The sequence below is a fragment of the Coregonus clupeaformis genome, unplaced genomic scaffold (assembly GCF_020615455.1).
Source record: "Coregonus clupeaformis isolate EN_2021a unplaced genomic scaffold, ASM2061545v1 scaf2055, whole genome shotgun sequence".
Classification (NCBI taxonomy): Eukaryota; Metazoa; Chordata; class Actinopteri; order Salmoniformes; family Salmonidae; genus Coregonus; species Coregonus clupeaformis.
Window position 1 is genome coordinate 66,704 of NW_025535509.1, and position 24,501 is coordinate 91,204.

Below are 24,501 nucleotides of genomic sequence, written 5' to 3' on the forward strand. Positions count from 1 at the left end.
TCCCATGCCGACTCTCAGGCTGGTTTAGCTCCGCCCCCTGGGGCTCCTCCTGCCAGCCCTGCCCCCAGAAACACATCGCCCAACAAGGGAGCCACCTCCTGTACGCCCCTGCCCCGAACAGTACTCACGTATGTACTAGACACAGACACATTGAAATGTATCAGTAGAGTGCCAGGTGTAATATCCACTCCTCTCTCTTTCTTTCTCTTCAGATGAGGGATGGTCGCAGGTAAGGAGAGGCCTCCATGTTCAGAGAAGGATTACTATCACACAGCCTTCCTGCGACAGCGAGGGAAAGGTAAGTAGACACATATATATGTAATTTAAGAATGCTGTGGTATATAATTAGATTATAATACATATTCTGTAAGTAGTATCTTATGGTTGTCATGTAACTTGCCATATTGCAGGAGACGCAGGTGATGTACGGTGGGTGGAGCCGAGAATCTGTGAGGAGAATGTGACGGCGCTGTGGCACTGCCCCCACAGGGGGAGAGAGGCCTGCCCGCCCCTGTAACCCTGGCTTCTACAACACCAACGACTCCACCTGCTTCCCCTGCCCTCCTGGAACACACTCTGACGGCACCTCAGGTACACACACACACACACACACACACTATATATATATTCACATGTGTATATACATAAACAGCACTCACGTGTGTATTGCTGTATATTGAAATGAAATGTGTTGTTGACGGTTATGTGTATCTGTCCCAGTGTGTGAGGAGTGTCCTTCGGGACAGAGCCAGTACTAGGGTATGAGTATAAATGGTGGAACGTTCCTCCCTTCCAACATGAAGACTTCCTGCTTCAACGTGGGCAACCCGTAAATGTGACGACATGAACGGTGAGACGGAAACATGGCTAGGTGATTAGGTCAAGAGAATGTAATATATGTTGTAATAACATGTCATAGGTGAATAGTAAATATGTCTAATACAGACATCCTGCTAGATATGTAATAACTCTGTGTCTCTCTGACCAATGGGAGCGGGGGAATAGATATGTGGTGTCCTCAGTTTGTAGGGAGTAAGTGGAAGTTTACATACACTTAGGTTGAGTCATTAAAACTCATTTTTCAACCACTCCACAAATTTCTTGTTAACAAACTTATAGTTTTTGGCAAGTAGTTAGGACATCTACTTTGTGCTGACACAAGTAATTTTTCCAACAATTGTTTACAGAGACAACGTGAATTATAATTTCACTTACAATTCACTGTATCACAATGGGGTCAGAAGTTTACATACACTAACTTGACTGTGCCTTTAAACAGCTTGAAAATTCCAGGAAAATATGTCATGGCTTTAGAAGGTTTCTGATAGTATGATATAATTTAGTAATTGGAGGTGTATCTGTGGATGTATTTCAAGGCCTACCTTCAAACTCAGTGCCTCTTTGCTTGGACATCATGGGAAAATCAAAAGAAATCAGCCAAGACCTCAGAATGGGACCTCCACAAGTCTGGTTCATCCTGGGGAGCAATTTCAAACGCCTGAAGGTACCACGTTAATCTATACAAACATTAGTACGCAAGTATAAAGACCATGGGACCACGCAGCCGTCCATACCGCTCAGGAAGGAGACGCGTTCTGTCTCTAGAGATGAACGAATTGCGAAAAGTGCAAATCAATCCCAGAACAACAGCAAAGGACCCTGTGAAGATGCTGGAGGAAACAGGTACAAAAGTATCTATATTCACAGTAAAACGAGTCTATATCGACATAACCTGAATGGCCGCTCAGCAAGGAAGAAGAAGCCACTGCTCCAAAAAACCGCCATAAAAAAGCTAGACTACGGTTTGCAACTGCACATGGGGGACAAAGATCATACTTTTGGAGTAATGTCTCTGGTCTGACGTAAACAAAAATAGAACTGTTTGGCATAATGACCATAGTTATGTTTGGAGGAAAATGGTGTATTGGTAAAATAAGAACACCATCCCAACGAGCACGGGTGCCAGCATCATGCTGTGGGGGGTGCTTTGCCGAAAGGCAGGAGGGACTGGTGCACTTCACAAAATAGATGGCATCATGAGGAAGGGAAATTATGTGGATATATTGAAGCAACATCTCAAGACATCAGTCAGGAAGTTAAAGCTATCGCAAATGGGTTTCAATGGGACAATGACCCCAAGCATACCCCAAAAGTTGTGGCAAAATGGCTGAAGGACAACAAAGTAAGGTATTGGAGTGGCATCACAAAGCCCTCTGACCTCAATCCTATAGAACATTTGTGGGCAGAACTGAAAAGCTGCAAAGTAGCAAGGAGGCCTACAAACCTTACTCAGTTACACCAGCTCTGTCAGGAGGAATGGGCCAAAATTCACCCAACTTATTGTGGGAAGCTTGTGGAAGGCTACCCTAAACGCTTGACCCAAGTTAAACAATTTAAAGGCAATGCTACCAAATACTAATTGAGTGTAATTAAACGCCTGACCCACTGGGAATGTGATGAAAATAAATAAAATCTGAAATAAATCATTCTCTCTACCATTATTCTGACAACCACATTCATAAAATAAAGTGGTGATCCTAACTGACCTAAGACAGGGAATTTTTAATAGATTAAATGTAGAATTGGTGGGAAACTGAGTCTAAATGTATTTGGCTAAGGGTGTGAACTTCTGACTTCAACTGTAGATGTGTGTTTAATAGAATGTACAATCACAATAATATGTTGTTGTTCAGGCTGGGAGGTGGCAGGGGATCACATCCGCAGTGGTGCTGGAGGCTCGGATAACGATTACCTCATCCTGAACCTGCATGTTCCTGGCTTCAAGTTAGTCTTGGCTTGACTGTATAATATTGTTAGCGCTCACATGTTTTCCTGGTCAGGTCATGTGGTCAGAATGAACACATGGCTATGATTATTGTGAAGCATTGCATATATTATTTTTTATTGGCCCGGTGTGTGTGTGTGTGTTAACTGTGTGTGTGTGTTCTGTCAGGTTACCAACATCACTTGCTGGGATGACCGGGACTGAGTTTGGCCGGATCACATTTGTCTTCGAGACAATCTGCTCTGCCGACTGTGAGCTCTACTTCATGATGGTGTGTACGTGTGTGTCAGACTATTCGCATCTGCACGAGTGTGTGTCTAGGATCTCAGGGAAATGTTACTGCCAATATGTGTATTAGCCAGTAAATCAATATTATTAAACCCAACATAGCCAGTATGACATAGCCAATACATGAGTGACCTACTTCCATACTGCTATTGAATAAACACATATCAATATCTATGTTTGTTAGTAAAGCCATATACAGCAGAACAGGTTTCCCCAACTGGCGGCCCGCGGCCCCCCCATGTCTTCTGAGCCCAAATAAATAATACAAAATATAGTTGTTGGACGTAAAACACTGTAAAAACATCAGCAAATCAGCTACAAGTGATTTTAATTTCGGAAATCTGTTCCCAAGTATTCCCACGTATAATAGAGAGATATATGTGATCGCATACAAATGTACACAAGGTTTGAAATGAATATGTTTTAGTCAAATATTATGCTTGGGCTTCTTGTGGTCAATTTGCATTATGCAAATTATGTGTAATTCTGTTCCGGCCCTCTGACCATCCGCTCAAGAAAACATTGGCCCGCGGCTGAATCTAGTTGATAATCCCTGCAGTAGACCCAGTTAAAACAACCTATGTATCCAAATGAAACCAAAGTATATTTGAGCAAACACAGCCAATCACAGTACACAATATACACAACTAAATCACCGTAAAGCAGTGAGATTTCAGATAAACCCGTCACTGTGTAAATTGTAAACTAGAGTGATCTGCTCCCATATAAACCCTGTGTGTGTCGCACCCTGCAGGATGTGAACAGGAAGAGCACCACGGTGGTGGAGTCATGGGAGGGCAGTAAGGAGAGACAGTCCTACACACACATCATGACCAAGAACGCATCCGTATCATACACTTGGGCCTTCCAGAGGACCAACCAGGCTCAGGACGTGAGTACACACACACACACACACACATAAAATGCACAAAACACACACACACACAGTGACACTGCACACACACATGCTACACACACACACTCACATACTGCACTCTATATAATATATTTACGTGTGTGTATCTAGGTGCGTCTGTACATCAGTGACGTGGTGAAACTCTACTCAGTGAGTGTGACAAATGTCCAGGATGGCGTGGCATCTGCGTGCCGGGCCTGCGCCCTCCTATCTCAGAGTTCTCAGCGGTCTGGGTCGTCGTCGTGTATTCCATGCCCAGCTGGGTTCTACATTGACAGAGACACCAACCGGTGCCAGGAGTGCCCCCAACACATACCTGTCTGGTCACCACACATATGGCGAGGATGCGTGTCTGCCCTGTGGCCCCGGGAGTAAGAGCAACAAGGTCATATATTACAAACACAAACACACAACTCACATATAATCATACAACCATAGGTTACAACCTTACAAACGAACCTTACGTAACCATTATAATCATTAGAACCACTTTATAACATGAAATCCTCATAACCTAATCTAAAATCTCAGGGCCATTCTTATATGATTTTTACTCTCATCCAGATCAACAGTTAACAGTCTCTGCTCTGGATAAGAATGTACTTTTTAGCATGGTACTATCATGTGTGTATAATGTGAGCCGCTAGTTGTGTGATGTGTTTTGACATGATGCTATTGTGCCCCCTTCTAGGAGCACTCTCGTTGCTATAGCGACTGCTCCTTCAGTCACAAGGAGAACAACCGCACCCTGACCTTTGACCTGAGCTCTCGAGCACCGTGGCTCGCTCACCAACGGCCCCAGCTTCACCTCTAAAGGCACCAAGTATCTCCACATCTTCCCAACGTCAGCCTGTGTGGACACCAGGTAACACACACACACACACATCAGCTTGTGTGGACAGACGAGATAACACACACATACCTCAGAGTCGTCGGTGTGTGTTCTGTTTCAGGGGAAGATGGCAGCTGTCTGCACAGATAATGTCACCGATCTCGCCAGTAAGGACATGGGGAGTGATTCCACCCAGTTCGTCAACTCTGTGGACAGCTTCATCTGTCAATCAACCATCATTCCTGCGGATGGGCGGGGCTTCAGGACGGCTCTGGCATCCCAGTCTATCAGTCTGGCTGATACCTTCCTCGGTGAGATGGCAATAGAATAGTGCCTTAATTACTGTAATAATGATTAAAGGACAGTGCCACAACCACAAGTAGTCATATAGGCAAAGCACAAAGTATACTCTTGATACAAAAACAGATTTATTTTCAACCATTTCATTTGAAAGTTGTTTTTTCTTTTTCTTTTTTTGTCTCTCTCAGGAGCGACAGTGGAAAGTGTTTTAGACGGAATAAACGCCAGACCAGAACTCTTCTCTGACAACTCAAAAGGCATTCCAGACATCAACTTCTTCTACAGGTAGGCCAGTGTAGAGCTAGACGCCATAGAACAGTATTCATAGTTGAATGGTTCCAGTGAACACCAGTCAGTGTGGTTGAAAGTGTGTGTGTTTGATCATGCTCTCTCTTTCTCAGGTCTACTCAGGCGACTGGATCCTGTGAGCGTGGTCGGAGTGCGGTCATGACGATACGCTGCAACCCAGAGAAGACCGACCGCGGGCAACTCACAGTTCCCAGGTACACACACCTGTCTGACTGTCTGCTCAACATCACCTGTCTGACTGTCTGCTCAACATCACCTGTCTGTCTGCTCAACATCACCTGTCTGCTCAATATCACCTGTCTGACTGTCTGCTCAACATCACCTGTCTGACTGTCTGCTCAACATCACCTGTCTGATCCTATCTGCTCAACATCACCTGTCTGACTGTCTGCTCAACATCACCTGTCTGACTGTCTGCTCAACATCACCTGTCTGACTGTCTGCTCAACATCACCTGTCTGACTGTCTGCTCAACATCACCTGTCTGACTGTCTGCTCAACATCACCTGTCTGACTGTCTGCTCAACATCACCTGTCTGACTGTCTGCTCAACATTTGAGCTGAAAACATTTCTGTATTATTTGTGTGTGAATTTTCGTCAGCTCTTCTACATTTCTCCTGTGTTGTTTTGTGTGTGTGTGTGCGTGCAGTGCGTGCCCTGCAGGTACGTGTAGACGGCTGTGCGTTTCACTTCCTGTGGGAGAGTGGAAGTGCCTGTCCCCGCTGTGCACCCAGGACGACTATCACCAGATAGAGGGAGCCTGTAAGGGGAGGGGTCCAGGTAACCACCCTCTGTTCCCTCTCTCTTCCTCTCCTTTAACACACTCATGCTACTCTTACTTTCACTTCTTAGCATTTCAATTGAACCTACTCTCTCTTCTTCTCTACTCTCTCCTCGGTCACTTCCTCCCTCCTTCCCTCTACTTCTTTCTCTCTTTCTCTCTGTAGGGAGACTCTGTCTGTGTGGAATGAGCCAAAGCTGTGCACCAAAGGCATGTCCCTGCCAGCTAAGAGCTCCGCCCCCTGCGAGGCCATCGCCCCTATGGCTAAAGGTGGGGGTAGGGGCGGGGCCTTCTTAGCTGTGCTGCTCATCTCTCTCACCTGCTATTTCTGGAAGAAGAACAAGAGGTGATTGACTGACACCTGTTAATCAAATAACCATCCTAGCCATAGGATGTAGTACAACGCTCTGACTCCTGCATCTCTGTGTCCTGTGTGTTTCTGTGTCGCTTTTATGGCGCCTGTCAGGCTGGAGTAGACGTATTCTCGGCTGGTGATGTCAGCCAATAAGGAGTGTGAGCTGCCGGCGGCAGATAGCTGTGCCTTTGGCCCGAGGGGGAGGAGCCTGAGGATGACGTGGTCTACTCCCACAAACCCTCCCTGCTCGGCAAGCTCAGGGCCATCGCCAACAAGGTACCTGTGTGTGTGTGTGTGTGTGTGTGTGTGTGTGTGTGTGTTTGTGTGTGTGTGTATTAACCCTGTGTGCATCTCTATCCTTCAGCAGAGGGAGGGAGACAGCAGTGAGTCGGTACAGCTGAAGTCATCCCAGTCTGAGAGATGGGTCTGGGGGTAATGACAAGAAAGAAGAGAGAAAGGAAGAAAAAGAGAAGAAAGAAGAGAGAGTTGGTAGGAGTTGGCACTGAGTTCCACTCCTCTTCATGTCTCCTGGGCTCTGCTTATTCCTGAGGACTCCATCGTGGCACCAGCCGCTCCAGTTTCCTCTGTAAAGGCACCTGTTCCCATGATTCTGACTGAAACTGGGAAGTGGTTTGGCTCCCAACCCTAGACCCTACCACACAGGGGAACACAACCCTGCTTATTGCCATGGATATTGAAGGGCTGCAAATGAAAGAAATGGTCACTGTTTTTGTATATTTCATATTGTCATTTGGAGTTGATCTGTACAGTCATGTCCAAAGTATTTATCATTATTAATGTTGTTATGATTTATCTTTATTAAATTCTCACTTGGCTTTGGGGGCGTGTTTGTATTTGTGTGCAGTTCTGTTATGCAAGGCTACACATTATTATTATTATTATTATTATTATTATTTATACAACAGTAGTTAATGGGGCCTGGAATACTCCTGAGAATACCCTGTCTTGCAGATTTAGAGCAGTTTGCTCACATCTCAAATGTACCATGAAGTAAAAAAGACAACACACGCACACAAATAAATCCATTATTTCCCAGGAAGTCCCATTCTCTCGTTGCAATTCCATTCCGTAACGTAATTCCCCGCCTCCAGACCAGTTTCCGCTCTCCTGAGAGAAAACACTCCGCCTGCAAATCATCGACGACCGCAGGAAAGTTTAAATATAGCCTACAAAAAGAATACAATCGGATTTGTTAACGTTTGCGTTATCGCTGATTCTACGCTGGAAATCCGGATAGAGCTCGGTCGCAGTAGTCGAGGGATGGCTGAAATGAGGATGAGCTGAACTCGAGCTGGTACAGTTACGGTACGGAATCATCTCTTTGGTCTGGATACTTCGGCCATGCTGTTTAGGATAAATCTAAAATCATCCCAGCAGTCTGGGCATCAATCCAGTCTGCGTACTTTTCTAAAACTTTTATGAGAATATATGCTTGAAAATTATGTTAGATTTACGCACGACCAAAGTTATCTGTTTACAACGTCAACGAATTAAATCCGAAGTGTGGCCAAAACCATTGGACCTGGCTGCTAAACAATGGCATTTTCTTTGAACAGAATTTACATCATAACACTATCAGAATCATACACTAACATAACACAATGCTTCTTTCTCGTTCCTCACCAATTGTCACTTCCTGTGGTGGCGATGTAGAAAAAATGATTAAGGGGGAGTGCAATCTGTGATTTATTATTCTGTTTTTGGCCTAAAAGTGATGGTAGATTTCTCTCTCTCTCTCTGTTTCTTGTGTGTGTGTGTGTCTCAGAGCCCACCACATGTTATTGGCTCGGTAAAGAATTTCCAGTAGAACAGAACTACTATTACATAGAACAACAGTAGGCCTACATGAAAGAGTTGTGTGTGTACTTTGTCTTACAGGTCTCTCCGCTGAAGGCTCGAAGGCACCATCCAATTCCTTATCTAAGTGGTAAAATTATTCCGAGAGAGAGAAATTACATTCAATCATTCTGAATTATGAGAGCGGTTTACCAGTTTAAATAGTATCAATTGTCATGCCTCAACACAACCACAAGAGGGCAGCACTTTCCGAGGAAATGTGACTGAATTAAAACATTGTTCATTATGTTCTTTCGTTTTTCAAATGCATTCTGTTATTTCTCCGTGGCTATCTGGAGGTTTTGGCTTTGTGCTCGTATATACGACATTCCCAAACACTTTTATATCATTGTGCAAACGCTGCCCTCTTGTGGTTTCGTTGAGGAATTACAGCGGAGTATATTTTCACAAGTAAATGTCAAACCGATGGATAGGAGCTCATAATCTTTGTGTCAATTGTACACTCACCTGGGAAAATGTAGGCCCTACTCTGTTGTAATCCCTCAAGAGATCAACCAAGTTTTTTTTACAGGGACGAGCAAAAAAACATGGTTTAATAGATTGGTTAGCTGACAATGTCACAAAAACAATGTGCACGCTTCTATGGGGATCAGAAATCAGTGTGTTGTGATTCTGGGTGGCCAGATTGCTAGCAAGAATGACAAGTGCCATGTGGGGAATCGTACGTGGCTCGTTTAATTTTGTTATTGATACCATGTCTTGTTTTGACTGATTTGATGTCAATGCTAATATGGCCCAAATTCGCAAGCTAACCAACAACTTTACCGATGTATTTGAGAGACAGCAGGTGCTCATTATGTACATGTATTTATGTTTTCAATAAACATTTGAAAACGAAATGCAGTTTATATGTTAACATTTTAAAGCCAACCCCGCGTGTTTTGCCCTACAGTTGTGCAAGCGTTGGTTTTGTTGCTAAACAACCAACCCTTCTATACCTGCCAGTTTAGATTTGTTTACTTTGCCAACGCTGCACTGGTGGTTTCTTGAGGAATTACAACAGTTTCGCAAGTGAGGTGAGTGCAGTATTACTATTTACTAGTACCTGTGGAAATCCACTCCGTTGTTACTCCTAAAATGATACAAGTTAGAGCAGTGTTTGAAGTAATCAAGATTTTCAGTCACCTTTGAATTGTAGTCGATCGCTGATCATTTGCAAGGCAGAAACGTGCAAATTCTTCACAAAACTTGTCATAAATTACTTTGCCCTTTTGTGGTTGTTTGAGGTTTCTACAGTTTTACATATATAAACTGCCCTTTTATTTGCAGATCGTCACAGCATCACCATGGCTCGCGGCTGCCTCTGCTGTGTCAAATACATGCTGTTCCTTTTCAACCTGCTCTTCTGGGTGGGTGAACAAACTCACTATAGACATAATTTTCAAACATTGATCTTCTGATTCTGCGTTCTATTTTATTATTAAATCATACTATACTAACGGTATAATAATGATAAGAGTAAAGATAAACATTTATTTATATTTTATTCTGCCTCTTTCAGTTGGGGGGCTGTGGTTTGTTGGGTGTGGGGGTGTGGTTGTCTGTGTCTCAGGGCAGCTTTGCCACCCTATCACCATCCTTCCCCTCCATCTCCGCCGCCAACCTCATCATCACCCTGGGTGCTGTCATCATGGTTACAGGCTTCCTGGGTTGCCTGGGTGCCATCAAGGAAAACAAGTGTCTGCTGCTGAGTGTGAGTGAACTATACTACCCATGATGCACCACACTACATTGCTTGCCACATTGGCAACCTCACCTGCCTCTCTCAATTGTTCCCTGTAGTTTTTCATCACGTTGTTGGTTATTCTGTTGGCGGAGCTGATCCTTCTCATCCTGTTCTTCGCATACACAGACAAGGTAAGACTTCTCTAGAAGCCACCCGTCAATTCAAACCCTGTTTATCCTTCCTCCTATGGTTCCTGTTCCCATAGTGCTCTGTGTGCCTCTGCCTACATTTCTCATGATCCACTGTGTGTGCAGGTGAGTGAGAACGCCAGACAGGACCTGAAAGAGGGACTTGCTCTGTACAGCACCGACAACAACGCTGGCCTCCGCAACGCCTGGAACACCATACAGACAGAGGTATGGTACCTAACTACTAATGAGCTACCATACAACCTGACACTAAGAGCATAGCATTCCATCAAGGGAGAGGTGCAATATATAACCCTGTCTCCTCTTTCTCCCTGTCAGTGGCATTGTTGTGGGGTGAATGGGTACACAGACTGGCACACTGCCCTGCAGGAGAAGGTGGTTCCTGACCGATGCTGCCAGGATATCTACCAGGACTGTGGGCGCAATGCCACCAACCAGTTCTGGACACAGGTCAGTTTGTGTTAGTTTAAAAATGTGTGTCTGATCTCTCCCTTCCATCAGGCAGTGTGTGTATCCATGTGTGTCTGCATGTGTAGGAGTGTCCTTTTTCACCTCTCAAGATTGTTTCTCTCTTGTCAGGGTTGCTATGAGAAGGTGGAGGAGTGGCTGGATGACAATAAACACCTGCTGGGAACCATCGCCATGTGTGTTCTGGTCATACAGGTAAGGGGGGGTGTGTGTCTGAACATACAGATGTATATGTAATGATGTTGTTGCAGTGTGACTGATGTGACCTTCTGTCTGCAGCTCCTGGGTATGGCCTTCTCCATGACTTTGTACCAGCAGATCCACCGATCCGGGAAGAAGTATGAAGCTTAACACACACACACACAGGGTTTGAGACCTATTACTTTTATACAAAATTATACTCTAAAAGAGCAAGGACACACGAGAAAAAGCTTTTTTATTTAGTGTTTATATTTACACACCCTTGTATCATTTTTGTGCACAAAGGCAATATTGTTTTTTAATGATCATCTTTACTATTAATAATCAGTGTTCTTGGCGGGATTCAATCTTGCATTCATTTGCCCCTCCCTGTGGCACACAACAAGCGTCCATTCCTGGCACAAGGATTTATGGCTGATTTAAGACAGAAACCTCAACCCTGTTACGGTCAACCCTGTTACTTTAAAGACACTATTGGCACTTATTATTGGATCATTTTTTTACCGCTTAATGTGACACCGCTTATGTGAAATTGTTTGTTTTGACCAATTTACACTACCAAAATGTTATCATTTTGTGGAACGACCCAAATGCAGCATATAGCGCAATCGGAAATACCCTTTAAAAGCTGCGTTGTCGACAACCCGCAGTCGGATTGAATCGCTCTAGTTCAGTTATGGGGGGACTAAGGGGTGGGTGAGGAAGGGGGTTGGATTGTGTGGGAGTAGACACCCTCAGTCATCCAGAATAGAATGGCTTGAACACAAAAGAGTAAAGGGAACAAGAGGTTCGATTCCATGCCTTAGAAATCCTTAAAACAGACTGAAGTTATATATATTGTATGGATTTATTCTTGTAAAACCAGTGTTACTGAGATGTGTTCAATAAAAGTTAAGCTTATTCTGTCAAATTGCTGGCAGTTTTTTCAAATTCTGTTTACTAAAGCATCATCTTCAGGTGAGCCCCAGGAGAAACATGCCAATGCCACCTCGATTGCCTCATGATTCTGAGGTTGTATGTTCAAGAGAATGTGCAAGAGGTTGTGGCTCAATCGTTAGAACCCCTGTCTCATAACCTTGAGTTTGCAGGTTTAAACCTCAACTCTTACACTTGTGTGGATTTCTGCAACTCTTAATGTCAAACAAAGAAAAGTGTGAAGGAGTCTGGCTCAGGGGTTAAATCTCCACCTTGCACCACTGCAGTTGTGAGTTCAAACCTTAACTCTTACACTTCAGTCAAGATCTGCAACTCAATATCAAATAATTATACCATGGCATTATTGAATACTCATTTCTGATTGGCTTGAAAGGCATTCTAGAGCGTGCATTATTTCCTATAACACACGGTATATTTGCATTTTAGAGTTCAATGGCTATAAATATACACACGTGTTATATGTTTGAGGGAAAGGGGGAAAAAAAAGGGCAAATTGAAAAAATTATTGCCATTGTTGAATTCGATTTTCATAATAGCAAGCTGGGACTGATGGTTTGGTTAGCTAAACCAGCAAATCTGTTTGTTTGGTTACCAAGGCAACTACTGTCGCTAACTACAAAACTTGCTAGCTACTTCACGGCTGTTGAACACATTTCTAGCGACAAATGTGTTAAATTATAGCCATGGTATAAAAGGGATAATCAACTCGGGCTCTATGCATTCTCTGGAAAATAATGCAACTCTGTGGAAGGTCAGTTCCACTCCGCTAGCGCCTCGTGGAACATAACTTCCACGTCGTTCATTATTTTCCATAGAACGCATAGCCTCTTATTGATTATCCCTTACACAAAGAGAAGAGGGAGAAATGTGAAGCAGTCAGTGGCTCAGTACTTAAATCCCTGCCTCCTACCAAGACGTTATGGGTTCAAACCTCATCTCGTGCTTTTATGTACGTTTCAACAATTCTCCATGTCAAACATAGAGGGGAGTGTGAAGGAGTCTGTGGCTCAGGCGTAAGGATCTTGCCCCACACAAGGAGCAGGTTGTTAGTCCAGAGCCGCTCTGGCTCATGGTTGCCTACTTGGGACTCTGCTAGTCAGTGAGTCAAAGGGCAGTGGCGCAATAAGCAGGGGTGGTTAAAACCTGGGGTGCCCTGCGACTTCAGAGCAGTGGTTATGGAGAACATTTCCCGAAAAGAGTGGACACTTCATTTTTAACTATAGGCAACTCTCCATTTAAATACTAAGTGTCCACTTTTTTTCTGGAGATTTTTCTCCATAACCATCTTTGAGTGGCAACACCATTCACGCAACCATGCTCCAGTGCCGCACGGGGCTGGAACCAAGGATCCTATGGTTGGAGGGCGAGATCCTTACCACTGAGCCACCAATTCCTTCACACTATCCTCACATCGCTTCATATATTTGACATAAACATGTCTGTAAACAAAAAAATGCACAAGCGTTTAGCTCAATGTTCAACTTGGCGGTCTCCCATGTCTACCCCAACCCAATGGTTAAACAAACTACAATGATTCCCAGTCCTCAAAACCTACAAAGGTTATAAAAAGCAGTCTCTGCTTTCTCTGACCCTCAGACACTGAGCACAGTCCCTTTGCAACACTACTGGTATCCTTGATCAGTTGAGTTGGCAGATAGAACAGCTGTATGGGACTACAGGCTGAGCTTCCTCACTAATGATTCAATAACTACTGAAATGATTCACTCACCTCGCCTGTGTTAGCTTTCCTAACTCTCCTACAACCTCAGAGAGAGACAAGAAGGGGAGGGGTGTAGAGCTGAAGGGCGAAAGATTAACAGAGCAAGAAAGAGAGGAACCAAGGGTCAGAAGGTCTCCAACCTAAATTGGGGCAAATAGATGACAGAGCAAGAATGGAGACTTTTATTTATGGTAAGAAAAAGGCACAACATTTAATCACATTCTTTTTAACCAACACTTCCTAGATATTAACCCTACAGTCATTTGGATATTGCAGAAACAATGGTTCAAAGCCCATACTCAAATGTTACCACATGGTTCAAAGCACATACTCACATACCCCACTGACCAAGACATAGAATATCAGGTTAATATTAACTGTCTATTTACAAATCCTTGACTGTGAGCTGTGTCCATTTATAGACACACACAGCCCTGTCCAAAGGCCACAGGGCCGTGTGTGACTATGCCTGGGGGAAGAACGTCAGTTATCCAAACCCAATTTTGGAGTTAGAAGTCCATGGTTTTGTCGTTGTTGTAGACGACGTTGCCCCTGATGACAACGTAGCGAATCAGTTCCTGGTGTCCTCCTAACTGGTAGATGAGATGCTCCCACCTGCCGGACAACACCATCAACACAACACTGTCAGTCCACACACACACACATCTACACTAAAGTGTCAGCCACACTCACACAATCAACACAACCTTAGGCAGTCTCACTCACACAATCAACACAACCTTAGGCAGTCTCACTCACACAACCGGTTCCATTCACACAGCTACTACATTTTAGACAATGCCATACACAGTCCTCACTACAATTACAAGATAACCTTTCAGCAGCTAGATTACTTAACTGTCAACTGGAACATACACTGTGGTGTCTAACCATTAAATGAAGCCAGCTCTTAGAATATAGTAGTATTTATTGAGAGCAACTTTACCGTGGTGCGTTGAGGACCAGCAGGTCGGCGTGTTTGTTGACCTCCAGGGAGCCGTGCGTGAGAGCGTCCCAGGCGTAGGCTGCGTTGATGGTGGCGGCGGCCAGAGCCTCGGGCATGGACATCCTCATGTTGACACACGCCAGGTGCATCACCACCGGCTGGGATAGACAGACAGGGATCAATAGATGATGACAGAGGGATCGCTACAGAGAGGCTTTTTGCCTTCTCCTCCCACTAACTCATTGACCTTATCCCCACAGCCCCCTCCATCTTTCCCCCCCTAACTTCCCTACTCCTCCCACCTCCAATCACCCACCATAGAGCAACAGTAGGCATTAGGGTTGAAGTCACTGCCCAGGGCAACAATGACCCCAGCATCCAGCATGTCTCGGGCCCGCGGCTGGGTTAACCGCAGGATGTAAGCGGTGGTTGGGAGCAGGACGGCGGCGGTCTTAGCTGTCGCCATGGCAGCGATGCCCTCATCTGTCACCTCCTCCAGGTGACTGATAGCCAAGGCACCGAGCTCTGCCCCCAGCTAGCACCACCAGAGAAAAACACACACACACAATACAGGAATGGTTAAGTGAGATGGACAGTACCATAGACATTTAAATAATACGTACTGGTACTAAACCAGCTGTTGTTACCACAGTGACAGTAAAGAGGCGCAGGTTGATGATGCGTACCTGTGCAGAGTTCATGGGGTGCAGCTCGTCTCCGTGGAAGTTGATGTTGAGGCCCATGTCCAGGCCGGCCTGCAGGATGGAGGATGTGGAGGCCAGGTCAAACACACCCTGCTCACAGAACACATCTATGTTGTCCACCCTCAGGGCCCCCGTTGACATACGCTCACGCAGCTGTGGCAACTGGACCTGAAGGATGTCTGTTGTCGCCTCGGCAACAGTCTTACCCCTGGGAAAGAATTAGAAGGGGTGGGTATTTAATAACACCTAATGAGGATGAAAGTCAGTAGGGTTAGCTGTATGGGTGAATGTAACACAGTGGTCATGACGGGGTGGATGTGAGGTGGGTCTGTTCAGGAGTATGGGGGGGGTGTTCAACAGCATGGTGTAGAGTGTGTGTGTTCAGTACTTAGGGACTGCGTGTGCTCCACAGTAGGTAGACGATATATTGATTGGCAGGGTCGTCTGGCCGTCTCAATGACCTCCAGCATCTTCAGCTCTGTCTGCAGCTCCAGGCCATAGCCACTCTTACACTCCACCAAGGTGGTGCCTGCCCGCTGCATCCGACCCAGCCTGCCTGTCAGAGAGGCCAGCAGGGTGGAGGCAAGAGCAGCCCGGGTGTGCTCCACTGTGAAGTGGATCCCTCCTCCGGCACGGTGCACATCCATGTAGGTGGCACCGGCCAACTGTAGGCACACACAGCATTACCTAGGCTGCATTTTGACAGGCAGCCTAATTCTGATATTTTTTCACTAATTGGTCTTTTGAACAATCAGATCAGCTCTAAAAAAGAGCTTGTGTGAAATGATCTGATGTGATTGGTCAAAAGTTTCCACCAATTAGTGGAAAAAATATCAGAATTGGGCTGCTTGTGTAAACGAAGCCCTACAAACCTTTACTTTTACTCTAAATGGTGAGTCAGATTACAATCTGTTGAGGCAGAGAGGGGATGGGACCCATGGAAGTCATATTTACCTTCATGGCAAATTCATGCACCCTGTCTCCAGCCCATACGGGGTGGGTGTGTGCATCAACCAATCCTGAAACACAATAATCAATGAGCACAGCTGTATTTCTGTAAAACCTCATTCTCTACATGCTAGAACACTATATCAATGTTTCAAATATTTGTATCAATAGAACAGGGGAGCATTCGGCAGGATCTAACGTTTTGGAACGTTCAAATAAAAATATGCTTTGTAGACCAAACATGGCTCTGTGACACACAGGAGGCTGCTGAGTGGAGAACAGCTCATAATAAATGGCCAGAACAGAGCAAATGGAATGGCAATCTAACACCTGGGTGCCGAAGTAAAACATGAGGTGTTTGATACCATTCCACTGATTCCGCTCCAGCCATTACCACAAGCCCGTTCTCCCCAATTAAAGTGCCACCAACCTCCTGTGCTCTGACATGTAGAATAATGTCTGCCCTATTCATGGCATTTCTATCTGCACCGTTTGACAAATAAACGTGGCCATGTTTACATGGTCCTTGCTATCCGGGATCCTTGGGACGTCCCTTCCCCGTTGAAGTTGACATTTTAAAATGGTACGGGTTAAGTTTAGGAAAGGGTTATGGTTAGGGTTAAGGATCCCAGATAGCACAACCATGTTGACACCTGTGTGCCTAGATCTACCGCCCCCTATTGTCCAGGGTGGTGTATTGCACTGATACTTGCCTGGAATGACACACATGCCAGTTGCATCGATGACTTTATCAAACGAGACCCCTGCATATTGGAAATCAATGGTGCTCGCTGGTCCAATATCCTTTATCAGACCGTCGCTGGACGAAAAAAAAACACAGCTCTTGTAATCAATAGTTTGCGATGGAATAACATTTGGTTTAGTTTAGCCAAAATTAAGTTTTGCTTTCACATAACTTTCAGAGCACGTTGGGGCAATCCGTACGCTGCGAAGTTTGACAGCCGCTGTCAACTCGTTCTAACCAAATTGTAACAAACATTAACTAGTAGCCAAACTATCGAACATTAAACAATGTTGCAAACTGCAGCCCAATCGGACATTAATGATACAATGAATCAATTTACCTCCCGATAACCAAACTACTGTTCTCAATCACACACACAGCCTTTTGCATCCCATCCTTCGTCAGGAACTTCTCACCGTTGTTGCAAATTAAAACCACCTGTTTCGCGTTCTTTACCAAAAGTTTGTTGGACATTTTGAAATAGTCGTCGAAATTAAGCTTAAAAATGTGAAGTATTTTTGTAAGTCACCTCTATTTCTACGTTGCCTCGCTGTCACTTTCTAGTGGTTTGGGGAAAAGTTAATATTTGAGGGCAGCATGGGTTCAAAGTGCACGAGCCAAGTCCGGGGCTGGGCTTTGGAAATTAGGAATACTGTACATTGATTGACAGGTTCTGTTTAATGTGTAGTGTTTGTTAATAAGGTTGAGACACCACATCAATCAGCTCCCTCACAAACCTGTAATAATACCACCAGACAGCAGGTTTAGGGAAAGGGTACAATAACCATTATTTTATTTATTTTTCTACAGTGATATAAATGTAATTAACTACATCATATTGGATCATAAACAGTAAAAAAAAAAATATGTTTCCTTGAAAGTTTCACACAAATAAAGCTAACTTGCTTCCCAAGAGTCCATTTTCCACATAGTGAAAATGCAAAAACAAAGATTCAAACACAACACTCATCCAGATCTTCAGTTGCAAGTCTCATCCTCTCCATCATTCTTTCATTTCTCCGTCCTCCTCTTCTTCCTCTACTCTCTAATATATAAAACATTATTGCACCTGTGGGTAGAGAATATGCACTTTAGATCTAAGAAAATTACACTGAGAACAGCCACCATGAAACACCTGCATCAGTCACACCATAAGTATGCTGGACACAGAAGTCCAGGGAGAATACATTTCTACTGGTATTCATGAAAGGGTTGACTTGCAGTTCCAACCCCCCAAAAAATCTGAATATAGACTTGCATTCTATTGCATAAAACATCTGATTTCAACAAGAAAAACTTTCTTCCTTCCCTCCTCCCTTTCTTGAACTGGGTATTATTTACTACGAAACAAACGAGCCGAGATGGGACTTTGAGGGACCTACCTGAACTTGTCCAATAAGAAACTCTTGTTTTTGTTGCAAAAAGCGTTTTGTTGCAACAGTCTACACTAATGAATACACCCCAGGTCACTGCTCTAACAGAGTTAGGTATTTCATAAATGCAGTCATGGCCGATCTTGATCACCTCAGGATTAAAGGACAAGAGGCAGAAGGCAACATTTTAGACAATCCAGAAAACGGCTCTTATTTACCTAACAAGTACTTCTCCAAGGTGACCAGCCAACGCTCCATCCACGTACTCTTCTGTGTTCGCCAACTGTCAAAACCAATGACAAAAACACCAGAAATGTACATAGGCATTAATCTGCACCAGCCACACACACTGTCCAGGTTAGGTGCAAAATATAAATTCTGAAGGGGACTTTTATTTTGACATGAGGTAAGCAGAGAGGAAGTGGGTCTAGAACAGACCCACATTTGGAAAGTCTTTAATAATACCATCCCATAGATATTTTGTTTCAAATTCCCCCGTCATAATGATCAACTGTCCTGCCCACCGGCACAGTAAGCTGAAATGGAATGGTCTTTAACTTCTGGCTTCCTACTGACTTTTTCTTTACAACCCATACAGTTGAAAGCAACGCTAGTGTATGTAAATACACCCGCGTTGCTAAAAGCACCTATGTCCAGGTGTGCTCCCTCACCTGCATGTTCATGTAGCTGTCCACAGACACTAGGTAGCCCTTGTACTCCATCCCCCACTTCAGCTTCACCATCACCGGCTTGCCTGTCAGTCCGTTCAGGAAGGGCTTGGGTTTCAGAGATAAAATGTAGCATAGTTTTGTTTGATAAAATTATTTTTATATAAAATGTAGGAACTGGGTTCTACAGTTTGAACCCCTGCTGTCTCTGGCTCCACACCCACCCCGCCATCTAGATTCTAGATGTGTAAAAGTTAGTGTATAAGCTAATGATCCATCATGTATGACATTCCTGGGAGTGTGTAAACGTATTATCATATCATTTTTGTATTTTCTCTATAGTTATGTACTTGAAAATGTATCAATTGAGCAGACTTGATACAAAAATAGTCCAGTATTGCAATGCTTCACTGGATCAATCTGAAACTTTGCACACACACTGCTTCAATCTAGTGGGCAAAATCTAAATTGTGCCTAAACTGCAATATTATATTGTAGCCTTTCTCTTGCATTTCAAAGATGATGGAACAAAAAATATAATAGAAAACATGTATTTTGGTTTGTATTATCTTTTAAAAAATCTAATGTCTTATATTCTCCTACATTAATTTCACATTTCCACAAACTTCAACGTGTTTCCTTTCAAATGGTATCAAGAATATGCATATCCTTGCTTCAGGTCCTGAGCTACAGGCAGTTAGATTTGGGTATGTCATTTTAGGCGAAAATTGAAAAAAGGGTCAGATCCTTAAGAGGTTAATGTGTAGGGAAGATCAGATGTCAATCATCTCAGATATACGCACATTAGATTTGTATCTGCAACATGACTTCTATTTGCTGCTCATTCACTGCAACTGCAATGAATGAATTGGATAACGTTAGCTTGCTGGAAAAAGGCACCAACTCAACTGCTAATCCGTTTTTCTTTCAAAAGATCCTGCCAATTTTATTATAACCAACAATATCAACACTCACCATTGCTGTGCAAAATGTTGTGCAATTCCCGCTATTATATCTTAGTAATTTACTATCTTTTCGACACAAAAACGTCCAGACTTGTTAGCTTGCACGCATTGCCGCCGAAACCAGGAAGCTGGACTTTCAACTTTGACCCAAAACAAAGGTTCATCGGATTGAGATGAAGAGCTCTAATTATTTATATACCGCCACCTAGTGTACTGAGAGGCGCAAATCATGAGACATGATTAAAATGTCCATGTTCATTGCTCATTGCGGCAGATATTTTAACGGAAAATGTTATAGATAAATAAAGGACAGTAAACTGCAATATTTATCCATGTCCATCTTCAAATGGTTGCATTTTATTCAAAAAGACTGCACATGTGTAGTGAACTGAACACGTATGGGGCAATAGAGCCCTCAAGCAGTTATTTTTTATTTCACCTTTATTTAACTAGGTAAGCCAGTTGAGAACAAGTTCTCATTTACAACTGCGACCTGGCCAAGATAAAAGCAAAAAGCAGTGTTACATACGGGGTAAACAAAACATAAAGTCAAAAATACAACAGAAAATATATATACAGTGTGTGCGAATGTAGTAAGTTATGGAGGTAAGGCAATAAATAGGCCATAGTGCAAAATAGTTACAATTTCGTATTAACACTGGAATGATAGATGTGCAAAATATGATGTGCAAATAGAGATACTGGGGTGCAAATTAGCAAAATAAATAACAATATGGGGATGAGGTAGTTGGGTGGGCTAATTTCAGAATGGCTGTGGAAGGTGCAGTGATCGGTAAGGTGCTCTGACAACTGACGCTTAAAGGTAGTGAGGGAGATAAGAGTCTCCAGCTTCAGAGATTTTTGCATTTCGTTCCAGTCATTGGCAGCAGAGAACTGGAAGGAATGGCGGCCAAAGGAGGTGTCGGCTTTGGGGATGACCAGTGAGATATACCTGCTGGAGCGCAGACTACGGGTGGGTGTTGCTATGGTGACCAGTGAGCTAAGATAAGACGGGGATTTGCCTAGCAGTGATTTATAGATGACCTGGAGCCAGTGGGTTTGGCGACGAATATGTAGTGAGGGCCAGCCAACAAGAGCGTACAGGTCACAATGGTGAGTAGGTAGTATATGGGGCTTTGGTGACAAAACGGATAGCACTGTGATAGACTACATCCAATTTGCTGAGTAGAGTGTTGGAGGCTATTTTGTAAATGACATCGCCGAAGTCAAGGATCGGTAGGATAGTCAGTTTTACGAGGGCATGTTTGGCAGCATGAGTGAAGAAGGCTTTGTTGCGAAATAGGAAGCCGATTCTAGATCTAACTTTTGATTGGAGATGCTTAATGTAAGTCTAGAAGGAGAGTTTACAGTCTAACCAGACACCTAGGTATTTGTAGTTGTCCACATACTCTAGGTCAGACCCGCCGAGAGCAGTGATTCTAGTCGGTTGGGCGGGTGCAAACAGCGTTCGGTTGAAGAGCATGCATTTAGTTTTACTAATGTTTAAGAGCAGTTGGAGGCTACGGAAGGAGTGTTGTATGGCGTTGAAGCCAGATGTGATATGAGCAAGCCCATACGTATATATCGTTATACATTTATAGGTACCTCTCAAACAATCGCCCCGTGGTGTTCCCAGCCAACTCCCAGTCTATCATGGCTCCAAAAGCCACACTTTCGCTGTCTCCAGCCCCTCCCCTTGCAACTCTCTCTTCCTCTCCTCTGGGAGTAGGCTCTTTTGAGGAGCTGTGTTTCGTGTTAGTGTTTCCAATATTCTGCCGTTATTTAAGGTACTTTAGTCTATTTATTTAAATCAAATCATTCCCACCTAATTAGTTAAAGTTGGTGCATGTTTATATTTCAACGATAAACCGAATTATTTCAGTCTAATTGTTTAACCAGTATTTTGCAGGGTCAAACATCAAACGTTACATCAAATAATCAACCAAAAAGCCTCAACCCAAGCACCTAAAACCAGTATTATGCTATGTCAAACATCAAACATTGAATCAAATAATAAACCGAATTGCTTCAACACAACTATTCAAAACCAGTGTTATGCTATGTCAAACATCAAACGCCACAGTTCAATCATATCAGCTCAAACGTTTCAGTTCAGTCAAACTAGTCATTCATCACTTTAGCTTTATGTTCCCAATTGTTATTAACGGGTTATACGGTTTAAGCAACCACAAACCCAACAGTTATCCCCAAATTATACAGTTTGGACAGCCACAGACGTTTTAATTCCCAATTAGTTTTCTATCAAGGTATACAGGTTTATCATTCACACTCTCATGCATACGACAACACTGCACTGTCTAACTTTTTATAGTTCCTCCTATGAGTTTTAAGTCATAGCTCGCACTGTCTAATCTACTTTAAAGTACCCCCTATGAGCCTCCAGTCATAGCTCGCACTGTCTATTCTACTTTAAAGTACCCCCTATGAGCCTCCAGTCATAGCTCGCACTGTCTATTCTACTTTAAAGTACCCCCTATGAGCCTCCAGTCATAGCTCGCACTGTCTATTCTACTTTAAAGTGCACCCCTATGAGCCTCCAGTCATAGCTCGCACTGTCTATTCTACTTTAAAGTACCCCCTATGAGCCTCCAGTCATAGCTCGCACTGTCTATTCTACTTTAAAGTACCCCCTATGAGCCTCCAGTCATAGCTCGCACTGTCTAATCTACTTTAAAGTACCTCCTATGAGTTTATCATGGCTCGCACTCCCATGGGTTTAACCATCACAATTATCAAACATTTGCATGGTATTTTATCAAATCGAATTAGTAATCTATAATCGTTATTTATAGAGTAATAGAGTTCACTTACATCAAACAGGTGCTTCACAAAATTAATTTGGATAAAGCCAATGTGCAGAACTTTAGTTACATAACAATAGGTGTCTGCTTACCTGTTTTAGAAGCCCGGGCACTTTGTGAAACACACGGTTCGACAACAGCGATGTCCAATAGGCTGGATGAATTCCAGCAAGTTCCGCTACCAGATCACAGTCGGAGGTCACCAATTGTTAGAAATTGCGTAATTCAAATCTGGTATTGGAATAAGAGAAAACATAATCAAGAGATATTCAATCCAAGCTAAATTTATTAAATGCAAAATGTATGTATGATAAGTATGTTGGTTCGTATACGGGCTCACTGAAATACCACGCAGGGCAGACAGAGAACTAATCCATTGTTACAGGTTCTTCTTCAAATACTCTGACAGAGATAGTTCCCACTCTCTGCTGGCCAATCAGAGTAGAGACTGAGCGTGGTTTAGACTTACTCAGCCAATCCGTTGGCGCACGGGCTGGTCCCAACCCCCTTGGCGCTCCACCGTTCCCAGGCATAAGTTGCTATCATAATAACCTGTGGAGTTAGCACCCAAAAGACACCATTCCACTGTACTACGTTCAAGGACGGTTCACAGACAACAAAGAGGCAGTGTTCGTATCTGTGAGAAATACAAGTCTTATCTATAAGAAATACAAGTTTTATCTCATCCTAGCCCCTAACGTTCCTCACATGAATCACAGCCTGTTATGTGAAACAATTTATATCAGTATAGTACAAACCTATGCTTATCATTAATGCATTCCTTCTAAGCTATTCATCACATACAGATCCAATTATGAGAAAATAGAAACCCCACAGAACTTTATCTGAGAAGTAGTTGGTGAACCAGGCGAGGCAGTCATTAGAGAAACCAAGGCTATTTAGTCTGTCAATAAGAATGCGGTGGTTGACAGAGTCGAAAGACTTGGCCAGGTCGATGAAGACGGCTGCGCAGTAACTGCTCTTTTTATCGATCGCGGTTATAATATAATTTAGGACCTTGAGCGTGGCTGAGGTGTACCCATGACCAGCTGGAAACCGGATTGCATAAGCGGAGAAGGTACGGTGGGATTCGAAATGGTCGGTGATCTGTTTGTTAACTTGGCTTTCAAATACTTTCGAAAGGCAGGGCAGGATGGATATACAGTGGGGAGAACAAGTATTTGATACACTGCCGATTTTGCAGGTTTTCCTACTTACAAAGCATGTAGAGGTCTGTAATTTTATCATAGGTACACTTCAACTGTGAGAGACGGAATCTAAAACAAAAATCCAGAAAATCACATTGTATGATTTTTAAGTAATTAATTTGCATTTTATTGCATGACATAAGTATTTGATACATCAGAAAAGCAGAACTTAATATTTGGTACAGAAACCTTTGTTTGCAATTACAGAGATCATACGTTTCCTGTAGGTCTTGACCAGGTTTGCCACACACTGCAGCAGGGATTTTGGCCCACTACTCCATACAGACCTTCTCCAGATCCTTCATGTTTGGGGGCTGTCGCTGGGCAATACGGACTTTCAGCTCCCTCCAAAGATGTCCTATTGGGTTCAGGTCTGGAGACTGGCTAGGCCACTCCAGGACCTTGAGATGCTTCTACGGAGCCACTCCTTAGTTGCCCTGGCTGTGTGTTTCGGGTCGTTGTCATGCTGGAAGACCC

At 43.6% G+C, this 24,501-nt stretch overlaps 2 protein-coding genes and 2 pseudogenes across 4 annotated transcripts; 2 read left to right on the forward strand and 2 right to left on the reverse strand.

The window, feature by feature from the left end:
• The first annotated feature begins 219 nt into the window (after positions 1-219).
• On the forward strand, positions 220-7,016 carry LOC123488206 (annotated as a pseudogene).
• Positions 7,017-7,646: 630 nt separating this feature from the next.
• Positions 7,647-11,191, forward strand: LOC123488209 (tetraspanin-9). 3 transcript variants are annotated; one of them, XM_045219100.1, is made up of 9 exons: positions 7,647-7,893; positions 8,467-8,515; positions 9,715-9,794; positions 9,947-10,138; positions 10,228-10,302; positions 10,426-10,527; positions 10,639-10,770; positions 10,900-10,983; positions 11,068-11,191. In XM_045219100.1, exons 3-9 carry the CDS (start codon positions 9,732-9,734, stop codon positions 11,137-11,139), a joined length of 720 nt encoding a protein of 239 aa, XP_045075035.1. In that variant the 5' UTR covers positions 7,647-7,893; positions 8,467-8,515; positions 9,715-9,731; the 3' UTR covers positions 11,140-11,191. The 3 variants fall into 3 exon arrangements, with proteins under 3 accessions (XP_045075035.1, XP_045075036.1, XP_045075037.1); XM_045219101.1 differs by lacking the exon at positions 8,467-8,515; XM_045219102.1 differs by lacking the exons at positions 7,647-7,893; positions 8,467-8,515 and adding an exon at positions 9,390-9,461.
• Positions 11,192-13,813: 2,622 nt separating this feature from the next.
• On the reverse strand, positions 13,814-17,573 carry LOC123488207 (probable imidazolonepropionase). The gene is given in 9 exon segments (XM_045219099.1): positions 13,814-14,260; positions 14,592-14,749; positions 14,908-15,126; positions 15,278-15,503; positions 15,684-15,735; positions 15,738-15,960; positions 16,250-16,314; positions 16,957-17,063; positions 17,329-17,573. Coding segments are annotated over 9 exon segments (1,290 nt in total). The 5' UTR covers positions 17,463-17,573; the 3' UTR covers positions 13,814-14,154.
• Positions 17,574-17,756: 183 nt separating this feature from the next.
• On the reverse strand, positions 17,757-19,137 carry LOC123488208 (annotated as a pseudogene).
• Between the last annotated feature and the right edge of the window lie 5,364 nt (positions 19,138-24,501).